The sequence below is a fragment of the Procambarus clarkii genome, chromosome 10, assembly GCF_040958095.1.
Source record: "Procambarus clarkii isolate CNS0578487 chromosome 10, FALCON_Pclarkii_2.0, whole genome shotgun sequence".
NCBI lineage: Eukaryota > Metazoa > Arthropoda > Malacostraca > Decapoda > Cambaridae > Procambarus > Procambarus clarkii.
Window position 1 is genome coordinate 22,875,283 of NC_091159.1, and position 17,798 is coordinate 22,893,080.

At 44.5% G+C, this 17,798-nt stretch overlaps 1 protein-coding gene across 1 annotated transcript in view; it reads right to left on the reverse strand.

The window, feature by feature from the left end:
* Window positions 1-335: 335 nt before the first annotated feature.
* The window catches only part of LOC123747754 (insulin-like growth factor 1 receptor), a 37,369-nt gene continuing 19,906 nt past the window's right edge, over window positions 336-17,798 (reverse strand). The window contains 9 exon segments of the mRNA XM_069322223.1: window positions 336-1,532; window positions 1,823-1,977; window positions 2,668-2,741; window positions 3,194-3,358; window positions 3,742-3,878; window positions 4,544-4,715; window positions 5,312-5,453; window positions 8,488-8,710; window positions 9,024-9,198. Coding sequence (XP_069178324.1) covers window positions 502-1,532; window positions 1,823-1,977; window positions 2,668-2,741; window positions 3,194-3,358; window positions 3,742-3,878; window positions 4,544-4,715; window positions 5,312-5,453; window positions 8,488-8,710; window positions 9,024-9,198 — 2,274 coding nt within the window. The 3' untranslated portion in view covers window positions 336-501.

Consider the following 17,798-nt stretch of genomic DNA (forward strand, 5'->3'; position numbering starts at 1 on the left):
TGTGTGTGGGTGGAGGCACTAGTGGCCTCCATCGCACAAGAGAGTGCGGAGGTCGTGAGGGAGTCACATCTCAGGAGTCCGGAATGAGGGGCAGGTGTGTGACAACACCAGGACGGAAGTGTGTATCCGGAATAATATTCGAAAATAACAGAATGTAGTCCATGAAATATCAAAAGCTATATTTTCTTAAAGAATCTAAAAGTGTACACACACTCACACACACACACACTAATATATATATATATATATATATATATATATATATATATATATATATATATATATATATATATATATATATATAACACACACACGACAATTTCATTATGCTTACTGTCCATGTGACATTCTGATGTCTTTTCTAAGCTTGATTTCATTTTTGTTGTGAGCAACATTATCAAATAATGGGACTTAGAAATGCTTTTACAACGAGGTGACGACAACGAGACAAACTGTGATCGTCTCCGCCAGGGGCAGGAGAAACGACGCCATCGGCCAGGGTCACAGGGGCGCCGCGCCGCCCGCCGCGCCCAGCGACGAGCGGCTCCGGCGACTAACGCTGCGGCAGCGGCGGCCAGAGGCAAGGTCACTTGTAGCACTGAAGGTAGACGTGTTGGAAGGACAAGATAAGGAAAGCGGCAGTGCAGATGCTGTCAAAGCTGCTACGCTGACGGAGGTAGGCGCCGGAGCGGTGGTGGGTGGATGGTCGAGCGTGGGTAAGGATAGCACCGGCAGGGAGGTGCAGGAGAACAGTGCTGGACTCGGCGTCGAACTAAAAGATGTATCCGTCTCTCTTAGCGCTCGAGACTCTGAGCTGCTCGGGCAACCAAACACTGTAAACTGCTCATTAGGAAACTCCAGGAGAGATGTGAAGGACTCTCCTGAAGGGGAATGTAGTTGCGAGGAGTAGCCTGACGGAGCAGGGGTGGCAGCCACTGGAAGGGCAGCTGTGGCATTTATAAACACGGAGGGAACATTACACATTGGTTGCGGCAGAGAGGAAGAGGGTGACAAAGCTCCTTCTGGAAATGTAAATGGCTTTGTCAGCCTTAAATTGGAAACTGGAGACGACGGAGCAGAGGCGGTGGTAGGCGAGTCACTGATGCCAGGACTGGCTGGCGGTGATGTGTCTGAGGAAGCAGCAGACGGCGGCGCACCACACGTAAGGGCGGCGGGGAATGTACCTCCGCCCCCTTCATTATGCGTAGCCACAGGTGTGAGGTGCCGTATGGTTGCAACTTCTGAAGAGGGGGCGCAGGAAGGCGGCGCCTGAGGTAGGAAGTCGACTGTGGCGCAGTTGGTGTAGACATGTGGGTCGCTGACGGCGCGCAGCTGGTTTAACCAGCTTTGTGTGGGGAGGTGTTGGACCTCTTGCTTCCCCGGAGTGTGTGTGTCGAAGGTGTAGTACAGCGAAGCGTGCTGCGCCGCACGCTGATGTGGCAGCAGTAGTGGTGATGGTCGAGGATGGGAGGATGGCAGCCGCCCCTCCCTACACACACCATGCCACTCCCTCGCTTCTCGGTCTGGTGTACCTGCCAATCACATACGGTTCTTAAGGGGAGTACATAAGAAGAACGCTAACAATCCTTTTTCGTTCATACCAAGAGATATTGCTCGAGCTTGACATCCTAAGATGCCATAGCGTCTTAAATATGAAATATGAATGGGAACATCCTCTAGCATCTGAATATTTTATTATAATACTTCAAGCTATGTGAACTGAAGAGCTCTGGTCTGAAATTGACCTTGAAAGATTCGTTAGCATCTTGATATGCTTATGCACAATTTACAGACTCGTACTGACAAAGACTCACATACTTACTGTCATGGCTGAGGTCAGAGGTATTGGTGAGGAGTGCCAGGGGGTAGAGATCTTCTTCGTCACTAGCAGTGCTAAGTGCCAGGGGGTGGAGGTCCTCGTCGTCACTTGCGGCACTCAAATACTGAGCCTCACCTCCGGGCCCGCCATCTTGCCCACTGCCCAACGCAACAGTTAAGTGTCATTGAAATACAAAGAAACATCAAAACTGCTTGAACAGTACAAGTTCTAGCAGCATAACAGACCCTAGGAACACCAGGTCAGGTGTGTATGGGCATTACATGTAAATGTTTCCTTCAATTAACCCTTAGAGGGAGCAATTCCCTCAGCTCGGTGTCACCAACATACGCAATTCTTAATATTTGTTATAAGTTTAATCTTTGCAAGAAAAATACAAAAAAACTCCATATATTTGGATATACAGAATTTCTTATTAATTATATTCTGATATCATTATCAGTTCTTGAAATTTACATAGCTACCCTTTAGTTTGTGTTTTCCTTTCCAGAAGGAATCAGAGAAAACGTTAAGTAAATGTGGATGCCACATACCCCAAGATTGTCTTAATTAATAACTTATGCATAATAACATGGTTTATTGCTTTATTAAATAATATGACCTGGAGAGATGCCAAATGTTGGGAGCTATAGGTATTTATAAGGGAAACTCAACATCCTTTAAATTTTGTAGTATAAAACATCATATAACGTGAGCAGCACTCAAAGGGTTAATAAAGCTATATTTCATGACAATATTTGAGAACAATAAAATTATATATTAGAACAATTGCATACTGTATTGATAATATATGTGTTCTGTGTGGCAAACAGTCATTGGAGCTTTCTCACCTCGGGTTTGTGGCCATCAGGCTGTGGAAGAACGATACCCGTTCGAATCTCTCCTCAAAGTGGTCACTCACATGCTGTGAACACCGGTCAACACAATATAATACTGAACTATGAGACATGTAGAGTTATCCAATACTGTACTGATTCATATTATAGAATATTGAATTTTGATAATCAGAGTTGACTCCCATGCACTATAATATATGTAGAGGGGCATGCAGAGAGTAAGTTCCAATAACGCGCTGAACGAAATAAACCAACCCCCACAAATTAAATTAAATGAGACAGGCAACGTTTGGGTCCAGGACGGTCAGTAACGTCGTCACTTTTATTTTATTTCATGTGTGGGTTGGTTCGGTTATGCGTTGAGTGATGGGCCTCAGGCGGAAAAGCAGGACGGTGCCAATTGTAGGCCTAGATTATGAGGCCGGTAGTGACTGGAGGTTGGGACCTATCTTGGGAAACAGTGATAGTATCACACGCAATGATGACGTGCATGAGAGTGTGGAGTGAGCGTCATAGTCACCTTGAGGAGGAAGCTGGCGACGGCGCTGAAGGAAGGCCTGCGGGCGGGGTTGTAGTTCCAGCAGCGACGCATGACCGTCAGGAGGGGCAGGGGGCAGTGTGGCGGCGACCCCAGCCTCGCCCGCTGCTCCACCACTAGTCGCATCACCTCGTCGTTGGTGTTGTTCTGACGGACACACATATACATGTATGAGATTACTTGGTACCATTCAAGTTCAAGTTCAAATATGTTTATTGAGACAAGAAAGAAATACATCTCAAAGGGATAGAGTAACTTAGGCTATTTCTACCCCCCCATATTGTAAGCTGCCTTCTTCAATGAGCTGCACTCAACATTACCACAATAACCGCCCTGCGTGAGTGGTCACGAGTGACGGCCCTCATCAAGGCTAAAGAGAACACTGTATGATGTAGCTCGCAGTCTCAAGCACCATAATTTGCTCTACGAATCACATGATCGATTCACCGAAACAAAATTACCTCAACGACTAAAATGCAACAAAACACTACTGCCTTTCTTAATACAAATACAATTCTCAGACGACCAACCTTGTAAGGCGTGTCTCCCCTCGTCGCCATCTCCCACAGGAGGACGCCGTAGCTCCACACGTCACTCTGGCTGCTATAGACACTGAACTGCAAACTCTCAGGGGCCATCCATCGTACCGGCAACACCCCGTGACCTTCTGTGGGCACCGGAGTGGTGTTTTGCAGATATAAGTCGTTCATGAGCTACGTAAGATATGTTTGGGGGTCACACATGTATGTGTGTGGGTTTACTTCTCGCTTCTTTCATCGTCACTATAAACAAGTCGAGCTCCAAACCCTTGGGCAAGACCAGACCAGCAGGTAATGGCGGTGCTTCCAAGCTTGATATATTTATAGAGTAAAGGTCTGTTGAGGGTAATGTGAGCAGTGATTTAGGATATTAAAATGTATATTGATACTAAAGAACTAATCCATTAGCACCGCCTCTTTCTTTCTGGTCTGCTTATGTACGTCGTTGATGAGGGTTTCATGAGACACAATGATGAGGATGCCTTAAAGTTTCTCTTGGATGTTAAGAAGTATAGTAAGTCAAGTGAGGCAGAGGAATTTATCAGCGAATTTATGAGAATGGAAATTTATGGAAAACGAAAGTTTGAGCAAGTGAAGTTGCAGTTAACTTCTGAGGACATTTTAAACGGCCACACAAACAATGCAAAGGATATAGAAGCGGGAAACGAGAATTATACAGATAAAAATTGTACTTAATGAAGCAAGATAAGACCAATACACAGTCCACCATCGCCAGACAGTACAATACCAACGCCCAGTACTCACTATACCACCAGAAAGCACCACCACTCACCCTTCCTATAATAATTTGACTGGAGGTTCCTGGAAAGACCAAAGTCGCCAATCTTGAGCGTGAGGTTGTGGTCAAGTAGACAGTTTCTGGCGGCCAGGTCACGGTGCACCAGCCGACGCCAAGCCAGGTACGTCATCCCGTCTGCGGCCTCCAACGCCATCTCCACCACTTTCTGCAACAACGCCCAAATGTGCTTTCGCATAATTTATTGCAAAGGCAACAGCTTTGTGATGTCCTGAATCATTAGGAGTGACGGTGTGGAAAGTTGAGGTTGTTCCACAACACGAGAACTCCCGAAACTTGGAAGCTGTGGCGCTCTTCACACATCATTAAATTCACTTCTTAAAGTGAACTTAGAGATTTCTTCAACTTAGATGTCACTGTAGCTACCATGGCATAGTAATTATAATGACTCGCAGACTCGCAAGGCTCGGAGTTCGATCTCCACGCATCACTTTGTACTGTTCTTTACTGTTGCTTACTGTTGTACTTTACCAGGTTGACCAACTAGGAAAACCTTTGTGTATAAGAATTAGTCAACATATATATATAAAAAACTGAATAATTAAGTGATGGCATGTATAAAAACAGCAATATAGATAATATGGTAATTGAAGGAGGTCCAGTAAAAACATCTCAAAGAGGTTAATAAGTGGTAGGGATATGTATAATGCCCTTAATTATATTTATAATGCTCTTAATTATATGTATAAAGTCCTTAATTTAGGGCTGGGAAGGCTGCCCTCTCCTCACATGCCCTAATCTCACCTGGTCGGAGATGAGGCGTCTGTGGTGCTTCTTCAGGTAGGTCTTGAGGTCCCCCTTCTGCATGAGTTCCATGACGACGTAGACGGGGGCATAGTCTCCCACGACCCCCAGCAGCCTCACGACGTGGTGACACTCTATCTCCCTGGGCGGGCAACAACACCGGTCACTCGCTGTCATACTAGTCAATAATACCGGTCACTCACTGTCATACTAGTCAATAATACCGGTCACTCGCTGTCATACTAGTCAATAACACCGGTCACTCACTGTCATACTAGTCAATAATACCGGTCACTCACTGTCATACTAGTCAATAATACCGGTCACTCGCTGTCATACTAGTCAATAATACCGGTCACTCACTGTCATACTAGTCAATAATACCGGTCACTCGCTGTCATACTAGTCAATAACACCGGTCACTCACTATCATACTAGTCAACAACACCGGTCACTCACTATCATACTTAGTAACCACCAGATTTGTACAACCCATTCTCCTAAAATGATAGTACTTGTAGTAACTATTTGGTCGAATGTACAAAAATGACTGTTGGACCCCCCCCCCCCCAAAAAAAAGGTTCATGTTTTCAATTAATAAATTAGCCCAAATGGCATATTATGAAAATGGAAATGTAATTAAAGAACCAATAACCTCTCCAATTAGCCCTAGGCCTAATAATGCGTTATCGTAGGTCCTAATATAGTCATCAAGACTTAATATAGCCTCACGACCTAATATAGTTATCAAGACTTAATATAGCCTCACGACCTAATATAGTCATCAAGACTTAATATAGCCTCACGACCTAATATAGTCATCAAGACTTAATATAGCCTCACGACCTAATATAGTCATCAAGACTTAATATAGCCTCACGACCTAATATAGTCATCAAGACTTAATATAGCCTCACGACCTAATATAGTCATCAAGACTTAATATAGCCTCACGACCTAATATAGTCATCAAGACTTAATATAGCCTCAGGACCTAATATAGTCATCAAGACTTAATATAGCCTCACGACCTAATATAGTCATCAAGACTTAATATAGCCTCACGACCTAATATAGTCATCAAGACTTAATATAGCCTCACGACCTAATATAGTCATCAAGACTTAATATAGCCTCACGACCTAATATAGTCATCAAGACTTAATATAGCCTCACGACCTAATATAGTCATCAAGACTTAATATAGCCTCAGGACCTAATATAGTCATCAAGACTTAATATAGCCTCAGGACCTAATATAGTCATCAAGACTTAATATAGCCTCACGACCTAATATAGTCATCAAGACTTAATATAGCCTCACGACCTAATATAGTCATCAAGACTTAATATAGCCTCACGACCTAATATAGTCATCAAGACTTAATATAGCCTCACGACCTAATATAGTCATCAAGACTTAATATAGCCTCACGACCTAATATAGTTATCAAGACTTAATATAGCCTCACGACCTAATATAGTCATCAAGACTTAATATAGCCTCACGACCTAATATAGTCACCAAGACTTAATATAGCCTCACGACCTAATATAGTCACCAAGACTTAATATAGCCTCACGACCTAATATAGTCATCAAGACTTAATATAGCCTCACGACCTAATATAGTCATCAAGACTTAATATAGCCTCACGACCTAATATAGGACATATTATGTCCTATATTTTGCCTTGGGAGGTTGTCGTTCGGTTTTTTATTTTATTTTTATTTTTTTTAGCCACAAAAATAATAGCACAAAGTTTGAGCTTTTTTTATATGTTCGACAAATAGTTGCTAAGTGGTACCATTATATAAGGGTAGCCTGGGGCTGGGTGTTTTTGCTTTCTCGCGATATTTTAAAAATAATTATTTAACATGTTTTTAAATGTTAGTGGTCTAAAATATTTATAAATGTTCTGTATTGAAGCTTCATTAACAACGTAACATTTTTTTTTTTTAAATATAGCTAACCAGCTGTATTCAAAATAATGATAATAATTTATAGTAAAATGTTCTCATCATTTTAGGCTTCATATCTCCTGAGCAACTCAGTAAAGTTGATCAGTTGAAAATGTTCTCTTAGACTTCATATCTCCTGACCAACTTTCTTAATTGACAGTGTTCTCGATTTCGTCGGATTCCGTCTGCTGAACTTTTTCTAGCGTTCACAGTGTACCCATAGTTGTGCGAGGTGTTAGTTAAGCAAGTCTCAGCTGTGTCTGGGTACAAGTGCAACCCGTTCTCGCAAATTTAATAAGTCAATATTGACTTATTAAATATGTGCATAGGTGACATACTTAACATAATAGATACCCTTAAAAAGATTCATAGAAAACACCGACCTTACCTAACCTTGTTAGTATCTTAAGATAAGCATCTTATTGCTCCGTAATTACAATTATTACCTAACCTATAATAGGTATAGGTTAAGTAATAATTGTAATTACGAAGCAATAAGATGCTTATCTTAAGATACTAACAAGGTTAGGTAAGGTCGGTGTTTTCTATGAATCTTTCTAGGGGTATCTATTATGTTTAGTATATCACCTATGCACGTAGTTAATAAGTCAATATTGACTTTACGAATTTGCGAGAACGGGTTGACAAGTGACAGGATGAACAACCCAGCGGGTTTTCTTCCTATTGGGGAGTGTTGTACATGCTGCTAAGGCAGTGTGTTCACTCACAGGATGAGTGGCCCTGACCAGTAAACTCACCCCTCGGGGGTAACCGTAAACTTAAAAAAGGTCTGGCGAGACCCACCCACAGTATAGGGAGCCCGCCGCCAGAGTCCCTGAAGCCGAGCCTCAAATTATTTAAAGCGCCTAGCCTCAAAGTTCTTAATGCATAATAACTCTACCAGAAGTCGACACATGTTCCAGGATTTGTATCCTCACCTCAGTGTGAGAAACTAAATAAATAACCAAAATTTCGTGTCATTTATCATAGACAGAATTACGATGTACCTAAATTTGTAATTATATTTGCACCCAACAAATAGTTTCAAGCCACAATGCACGCTGTATATATTTTCAATAATTATTTGCTTTATTTATTTAGATTATAGTGTAAAAGAGAATACATATAAACTAACAGATTATATGTGACAAATTGCCACTTTAAAATCAACACATTTTGTTCCGAGTAGCTGAATCTAAAACAACAGGACTCACTGCATGACGGCAGCTTCCTTGAGGAACCTAGCAATCTGTTCCGTCGAGGCTGTGTCGCTGTGGGTCTTGACGGCCACCCGCTTGCTCACGCCCCCTACCCGCAGCTCACCAAGGAAAACCATGCCGAAGTACCCATGTCCCAGCGGTGCCTCCACCTGTACCTTCAAGTCGTCGCGCCATACGATAAACTCTTCACGAAACATCTCCGAGGGCGCGAAGCCTTCTGCAGGGAGAAGGAAGATGAGAGGGCGGTGGCGGTAGCGTTGGAAGGAGGAGGAGAAGGTTGAGAAGGAAAATAAGTAGAAGGGCTATTATCATTACATTCGTTATGCTCACAGTGGAAGTATGTAATATACAGGATATCGCAATATTTACTTATATTTAACTCCATTTATCTGCAAGCTGGTGGTATTGGCGAGGCTGTAAGTGGGTACACAAAGTACGAACTACAAAAGTGCAATAGGTAGACAGAATTTGTGAGCAAGGGAAAAAAAGTTGTGCGAGTTTAAGTCGACTGCTTGTTGATTGATCCTTACCTCGGTAGAAGGGGTTCACATCCACTTGGTCGAGGGTGGTGGGGATGGTGTTGGCGTTGTAGGAGCGTTTCCACCACCATGCCACAACACAGCTCACCACCACCACCATCGCTACCACCACCACCACCACACTCACCCACCGCTTCTCTTCACCCTCCCTGGCCATAATTCTGTCCTGGAGAATACACGGGACACAATAATAACGGCATTACAGGTAAGATTTAACCCACCCATTCCCACCAAGGATACTAGCATACTCTAAAGGAGGGCCAGGGTAATGGGATGATCCCCTTGAGACGTAGATTTTCAAATTGTGCCTGTCAAAACCTATATGTCTTCAACAGACACACTGTCCTTCGCTAACAATCCATGATCCTATACAAAGCACACAACAATCAACAAAAATGACAAAGAAAAAATAAAGATTAATTTCTTGAAGAAAAAGGTTTCGGTGAGCCAAATCCATGTAAACACCTAACTTACTGACAGCTAAAATGATAGCAGGGCAAGGTAGTTGGGTCGTGGGGTACCACCAGAGGTCGAACGAAGACCCACCAAGAGGCTAGGCTGCTGCAGGGCAACCAGTCTAAATGGCTGGAAAATACAATAGTAAAGAATCCCATTGACCACATTTGGAACATCATCATCACCAAATCATTACGACTGACGCGGCTATCACATTAGGTTTGTGTGGTATCTCATGTGATGTGAAATGAATGTAAACGAGTTATGATAAGTAAACATGTTCTCTTGACTGATGACGCGAGGCTGGAAGGCGCTATTGGGCTGTCACAAGTTTAATGGTACAACCAAGACGACCAAAAGTTGCTAATTAGTGATGTGGCGACCATTATTAAAGGTGAGGACAGGTGTTGAAATATTCCATCAAATCGTCCAGTAATTCATAAGTATAAAAGAACACTCAGAGCGTATTAAAGGCGTAGCAATATATATAGCTATAAAGTATAGTACAAAATTCTTTACCTCGGGGTAAAGAATGGTTTATAAGCAACACAGAAGTTGAAAACATTGTAGTGATTCTTATTAAACCTGATTAACTGGGCGCCATTCAAACTGTTGTTGCCTAGTAACAAGACTGTGGGCAGGCGGCCGTCTTATATTGAAAGCCTCACTCTAGAGACCGCCACAGGTAACACAATTGACCCCAGGACCAGAGGCAACTAGACCAGAGGTCATATTGACGCTCAAATGATGCAAATAATTACTGAAACCCAAGTAATTTAAACGGTAACAAATTGAGAAATGTGACGATATTTGCGACGGTGCCACGTATCCAATAGATCAACAATAAATTTCAATATATTTATAAATCCATCCACTTACGGCATAATTTATAATTACCATAAAATATTTAAAGTGATAAGTTTGCTTAATAGTTATATTTAAGACAAAACCAAATAAACATAAAAGGAATAGCGCGGGAAGACATGACACCTCTCGGCCGCCTTGCTCACCTCACCGACTCCCACAACAAGCTGTAAACCCAGCCTTAACGTGTACGTTAGAGCCTCCAGTGTGCGTGTGTGTACACTAGTCAGTCCAAGTGAGGTGTGGAGTACAAGAAGAACGAAGCCAGTGTTAAGGGAGGTGTTAGAAGAGTGAAGAACACTTGAGGACAGCCAGGCAGGTCTCACCACCACCAGTCACAGCTGTCATTATTTTTTTTATTTTTTTTTTTACTTATAAAAGATCCCAAGTAAAAAACAGAAAAAGGCACAATAACAATACATGAAGACATTCAGGGGAAACATACAGGGAAAACATAACAATGGAATACACCATGAACACATGAAAAACAGACCAAACATACATAAACCCCAAAAGTGAAGGAATCATGGTACAAAACAGGAAACCCCGAAACGGACACTGGATACATAACAAAAGGAGAACACAAAAAATAATACAAGAAATAAATAGCAAATAACATAAAATACAGCCACACCCATAACAATGAAGAGCAAAAATACAAAAAACTAACAACCACAACCACCCCAACCACCCAAACACAGGCACATATTAGTACATAAAACATTAGGCCTCGCAAACCCCAAGCACAGAGGCAAAAACACAATAAGAAACATGAAAAAACACAGTAACAAAACAGCACCTAACAGGCACACGCAGGAGCCGGGAATAAACACCCACGCACACACAAACACAGCCAGTCACACGCACCCAGGCAGAAAGCCAGAAGCACAGAAACACCACCAACCCCAAGGACTACACATATTTATCCGGGTACTCCTGCACCGGAAAGCGCAGGCAATAAGCCTCCCAAACCGCCATTTGAACATCAGAGCACTGGGGCCCCCTCTCCCAGGAACAGGAGCAGAGGCCCCCGATGCCCATCCTTCTTCAATATCACGACGAGGTCTCGGGCACCAGGGGCAACCTCCCACGGAGGGGAGCCAACAGCAGAAGGCGAAGGGCTTGATACAGAAGGCAACTCAGAGCCCGCCACTGCATCCTCATCCATGTCTGCACACTCATCCGCCCACGCACGAGGGAGCGACACAACCCGGTCCGTCCGGGAATGCTTCGGAACAGGTCTGAGGTCATCAGAACTATCGCCCCCCCACAGGAGGCACCCGAGAAGAGCCAGCGGCAGGCCGCCCCACATCCAGGAGCGCACTACTGCGCAGAAGGGCACCCTCAACAACATGGGGGATAAGGCCTCTATCCACTGGGGAGACCGGAGTCGGAGAGACAACAGGCGCAACTGATGACAAGGAAGGGGCCCGCACGGGGAGGGATCCCTCGATGATAGCAGGACGGGCAGAGGAGCAGGAGCGAGAACAGGTGAAGCATCTGTCGGAGGCGAAGGGGTAAGCTGCGAGGGCGGCGCCGTACACACCACCACCCCCTCACGTACAGAGCGAGGATCTACAGTCGAAGCACTACATGAGCGCAAGGGAGGAAAATCAGCCGCATGAAGTACAGAAGGCTCCATCGTGTGAGGGATGCTGCACCCGGCCGCAACGTGGCCCTCTTTACCACACCTGAAACAGGTGCGCGACTGGCCCTGATAGAATATTCTTATGGATAGCCCGCAGAGGAAAACCCGGGAAGGGATGTCGACGGTGAGTTGCATGCCAAGCGTTTGCACTCCAAGACGGAGTCCCTGCAGCCTCCCAGAACGTAAAAAGTTGAATCGATGCGTCACCACCGCACCAAACCTGGCAAACTCGGAACGCAGTTCCTGCTCTGGGAAATCCACCGGCACACCGTGCACACTCACAAAAGTCAGCGGGCCCCATGGATCCGTCACCCGCACAGTCACAGGAGAATCAGGTAGCGTAAACGTCTCATCATTGAAGAGGCGCACAAAATCCAGGTAGTGGGCTGACGTGGCAAATATCACCGCAATACGCATAGACGTAAGTTTCTCCAGGCCTAGAAGATCGGCGACCTTCACATTCAAAACGTCCAATAACGCGACTGCTACGAGAGGCCAGTCCACAGGAGCTGAGAAAGCAAGCCCCACAGTATCTACACGGCGAAGCGGCCTACTCCCAGCCGCTGCCATGCCGCCAGCTGACACGCCGGTCAGCGGGCGGACCACACCACCAACACCAAACCACCCCCACGCAGCGCCAAACAACCACTGGGAACGCGAGTGGCGACGACTGTCCCCTCCAGTGGCGAGGCCTGGACTCAGCAACTGTCATTATCGTACTTTCTCATTACATATTCTATCCTCCTGAAGGATAGAACTATAGCTACCATGGATATAATAGAACTATAGCTGCTGTGAATAGAATATACAAAATATGAACGTGTTCCCACCAAATGTTCGTTTTGCAGTTCCTGATAAAAAAAAGTTTGACAGTAAAGAAACCTAACCTATCACAGGCCTAATTAAGCTATCCTAGGCCTAAACATAGAGAATCATAGGCCTAACTTTGTGTATATAATTACTATCATCAGTAGTATCTATAGATACGACCATCCATAGTAACTGTATGACTATGTTTGGATACCAGGTTGTGTATTTTATATTCGGGATATATTCATTTGAAACAACACTACGACTTGTTTGAGTTGCGCTCTAGCTGCCGTGAGGTGAGAACGTATCGCCTGGCCTCTCTGGTAGTTTGGGGTGTTTGCCGTTTTTGCCGACAGGGGTGGGGGTGTGTCTACCTTCCCTGCTGTTCCTGGCTGGTGTGGACGTGGCACTTTTGACATGGGCGGCCATCTTCCCCTTGTTGTGATGGGTAAACTCCGTGGGTTTGGTGTTTACGGGGCGTGCAGGTTATCCTGTCGTGGAGGTGGTCAGGTGTGACATGCTCCGTATTCCGGTTGTGGACATCTACGGAGTTGAGCTAGTAACTGTTCACCGTGTGGTTATCAAGTTTGTGGGGGAAGCACCGTACCATGATTTTCTCCGGAGGTACGAGGGGCATACCTTGCAGCTGCCGAATGGCGCCGGATCTGTGTCTATATCGGATCGCAGTGGTGCTATGACGTATGTGAGTGTCCATGAGGCCCCCATGGAGTTTCCCGAGTCGCTCCTCCAGCGGTTTGGCACCATCGTCAGTGTGGGGATGCACTCGTTGTCTTCTGGCCAGCATGCGGGAGTGAAGACCAATATTCGTACCCTAGGGATGCGCCTGCGGTCGGACATTCCATTGTCTGTCCGGCTTTTAGGGTACTACATACGGGTGTACTATGCACGGCAACCGCGGACGTGTTTTCGTTGTGGCCTGTTGGGCCATCAAGCTGCCGGGTGCACTGAGGCTGCGGTTGCTCCCGTGAACATGTTCAAAGAAGAGGATTTCCCGCCGCTCCCTCTGGAGGAGGACTCCGGGGGGGGGGGTGAGGAGGTGAGTGTCCCGTTGGATGCTGCGGCTCCCCCTGCTCCACCTGCATCGCCTGTTCTTTCTTCGGTTGTTGAGGACCCTCCTCCGGATGTTGCCGTGCCGTCGGATGTTCTTCCTGATCCCGTCGCTGTCCCCGCTGCTCCCGATGACCTTCTGGGCGATCTCTGTGCGTCGTCGGCGCTCTCCTCTTCCTCGTCCTCTGCTCCTGCGCCTGGCCTTGCGCCTTCGCCTTGTGTTCCGTCTGTGATGGGTGCTGGGGTGGCGGTGCCGCCGCCTGCTGTGTACGGTCCGGTTCCACCTGTGGTTGAAGCTGCTGCTGTTCTATGTCGGGCGGCGGTTCATCCGGCAGCTAGTGCCCGTGTTTCTGGGTCCGCATCCGGCTCGGATGCGGACCCAGAAACTCAGAGCCCAAACGTTCCCGGCTGTCGTCTTCGGCCTGGGCTGATGTGGGTGACTTCGGTGACTGTGGGTCTTCGGGAGTTGAGGTGAATCCGGTTGCGTCGATGTCTACGGAGTTAGAGGTGGCGGAGGTCCATGTGCCTGCTGGTGCTGGTGCCCGTGTATCGGCCGTGCCTTCTGTTCCTTCGCCTCCAGGGGGCTCGCCGCGGTGGGGGGGTGGTGGCTTCTGCTGCCAGGGATGGTATGGATCCTGGTCCTGGGCGTGGCCTCGTGGTTACCTTACGGAAGGATGCGCGCTGCGGGTGCCCCTGTGGTGGTGCCCTCTATCCGGCCCGCTCCTGTGACGGAGTGCGTTGGGGACCTGGAGGACATGTTGCCGGCGTCTGTGATGCCGTCGGATCACTGGACGTTGATTGCCGAGTTAATACTGTCGGACGAACCGGACTGCTTTCATGCTGGGCAGGTTCCCTTTGTGTGGGTATGCGTGGCGACTACGCGCCTCGTCGGTACTACCATCTGGGTTCCCTGTGTGCGGGTGTTTGTTGCCAGGGTTCCGGAGGTTATGGCTTCACCAGTGGATGAGCTGGACCCTAGGGGGTGGTTACTCTGGGAAGCTTTCAATGTGCAGTTCCCGGGCAAGTATGTTCCCTAATTATCTGTTTCTTTGATTATGTAAGGCTTTGAGTCCCCCTGGCTGTAATGTTTGCAATGTTGTGTTCTGTGCTCGTGCCTCTCCTTTTGTTTATTGCGAGGAAAGTGGTTAGTTGAGTGTTCTTGTTTATATGTTTTGTGTTGTAAGTGTGCCCTATGTGGCTTGTATTTTTTATTATTGGCTTGTTGTATATTTTGTTTTCTTGTTATATTTTATGTTGTCATATTTCTGCACTACCTGTACGTTATGATAATTGTTAGTTTTGTTTCATGTGTTATTTTGTTTTGTGCATTGCTTGCTTGTTTCCATTGTTTTCTCATGTGTTCTGATTTGTCTTGATGTATGCTGTTTTTCTCTAGTTATGCTTGTTGTTTAGTCTATGCTGTCGATCCTTCTGGTCAATGTTTTTTTGTTTTTGCTTTGTTATTATGTTTTATTGTATTTATTGTATTTAACTTGCATGCTTGCATGAAAAAAAAAAACGTTTATAATTCAAATACGATAATCCGTGACAAAGTTTACAGTGTATAGCATGAAATGATTCAGCAAAATGTTGTTCACGGAATATCATGTTTGCCTCCAAATCCTGTAACGCTTATCATGAACGGATGATCATGCATACATGTATTTAGCAAACAAAACAAAATAGATTAACGAGCTGGTTCGTTTTGAGGCTTCGACCCGTCTTCTCGAATTACCACATCGTATTTTGACGTATAAATCTCCTAAAGGCCTAAAATTAATACACTAAAAATCGTATACAAAAAAAAAATTGACATGATGTTCCATTTTCTATTCGTGGGTGCTCTGGTAGGTTAGGTTCGGGCAATTTAGGACATCATTTTAGGGACGTTGTGAGCCCTGGAGAGGACAGGGCGCATGAGTACAGAATAACTGTCGAGAATAAGTTAGGGTTGTCGTACAACCATATTTCCAGGACATATCCTGGAATCAGGTGTCAAAATTTGCTTACGGGAAGAATTTACAAAATTCTTTAAAAGTCCGGAATTTCAGCTTCCATCACTTAAAATATTTTCTATGTATATATTTTACCTATATTAATTTATATATATATATATATATATATATATATATATATATATATATATATATATATATATATATATATATTAGTATATATATATATTAGTATATTTTGGTAGCAGTCTTTCCTGTAGACATATATTATTAAATATGACCGAAAAAGTAAGATTAATAATTCTAACACGAATTTTCTCTATCTTTCTTACGTTTCTTTTCACTGTTGATGGTAATTCAAAGATCAATTCTCCAACATTCATTTTTATTTCTAGTCTGACGCGACACTTGAGCGCGTTTCGTAAAACTTATTACATTTTCAAAGACTTTAGTTTACAAACACACAACTGAAACTGAATAGAGCTTACACAGCTTCGAGTTTATATCTACATTTGGGTGAGGTGGATGAGGTGAAAACAAACTTTCAACAATGGGTATTGAATGGGTATTAAATTCAGACACAAGACAGAACACGAAACAATGGGTATTGAATGGAAGTAATTGTAGAAAGCCTATTGGTCCATAATTCTTGATGCTTCTATATTGGAGCGGAGTCTTGAAGTGGGTAGAATATAGTTGTGCATTAATTGGCTGTTGATTGCTGGTGTTGACTTCTTGATGTGTAGTGCCTCGCAAACGTCAAGCCGCCTGCTATCGCTGTATCTATCGATGATTTCTGTGTTGTTTGCTAAGATTTCTCTGGTGATGGTTTGTTTGTGGGAAGAGATTATATGTTCCTTAATGGAGCCCTGTTGCTTATGCATCGTTAAACGCCTGGAAAGAGATGTTGTTGTCTTGCCTATATGCTGTTTTTTTTGAGGCTTACAGTCCCCAAGAGGGCATTTGAAGGCATAGACGACGTTGGTCTCTTTTAAAGCGTTCTGCTTTGTGTCTGGAGAGTTTCTCATGAGTAGGCTGGCCGTTTTTCTGGTTTTATAGTAAATCGTCAGTTGTATCTTCTGATTTTTGTCTGTAGGGATAACGTTTCTACTGACAATATCTTTCAGGACCCTTTCCTCCGTTTTATGGGCTGTGGAAAAGAAGTTCCTGTAAAATAGTCTAATAGTGGGTATAGGTGTTGTGTTAGTTGTCTCTTCAGAGGTTGCATCTGCCTGTGCAAGGTCCTTGAGAGGATTGTTTTCAGTTGGCTAACGATGGAAATCAAAAGTCAACTCATTTCTAACCATTTCTAATGGCTTTTTTCCCTGGGAGAAGTATACAGTCTTGCTTTGCTGAGTACTTCATCAGACAGGAACCAAACATTCACTTTGCCTTTCTTGATCTTCAATCTGCTTTTAACACAGCAAATAGGGAACTCATCCTGGAACAAATAGATCTTTTTTTTCGGAGTTTGGGGAGATTTGTTGAAATGTATTAGGGGTTATTTAAATAACAGAACTGCCGGAAATCATCTGTAAGGGGGTTAAGAGTAGTCATAATACCTCCTCTGAATGTGCAAACTTCAGAGAGGAGGCCTCAGTCCTACGCTTTTCAATGTGCTGATGCCTAGACTAATAGCTGACATACCCACACAAGTAGATGATGCAACATCGATCTATGTAGGTATGCTGACTGAAGTATAGGTATGCTTACTACGTATGTAGCTGACAGAAGTCTTGGCCGCATTATAAGGGAATGCAGCTAAGACTTGAGTATATGTGGTAACAAAACTTAAAATATCTCGCTGGAAATTGACGGCGGAAGGATTAGGCTTTACAACATTCGCGCAGTGAGCGGTCAATGTGGTTCCCTCCGCATCCCTAAGCTACTTACCCGCCCCTGACTTCTTCCATGTAATCTTCACAAGGGTAATTTATTGTTTATGTAAGATTAATTTGACATCTT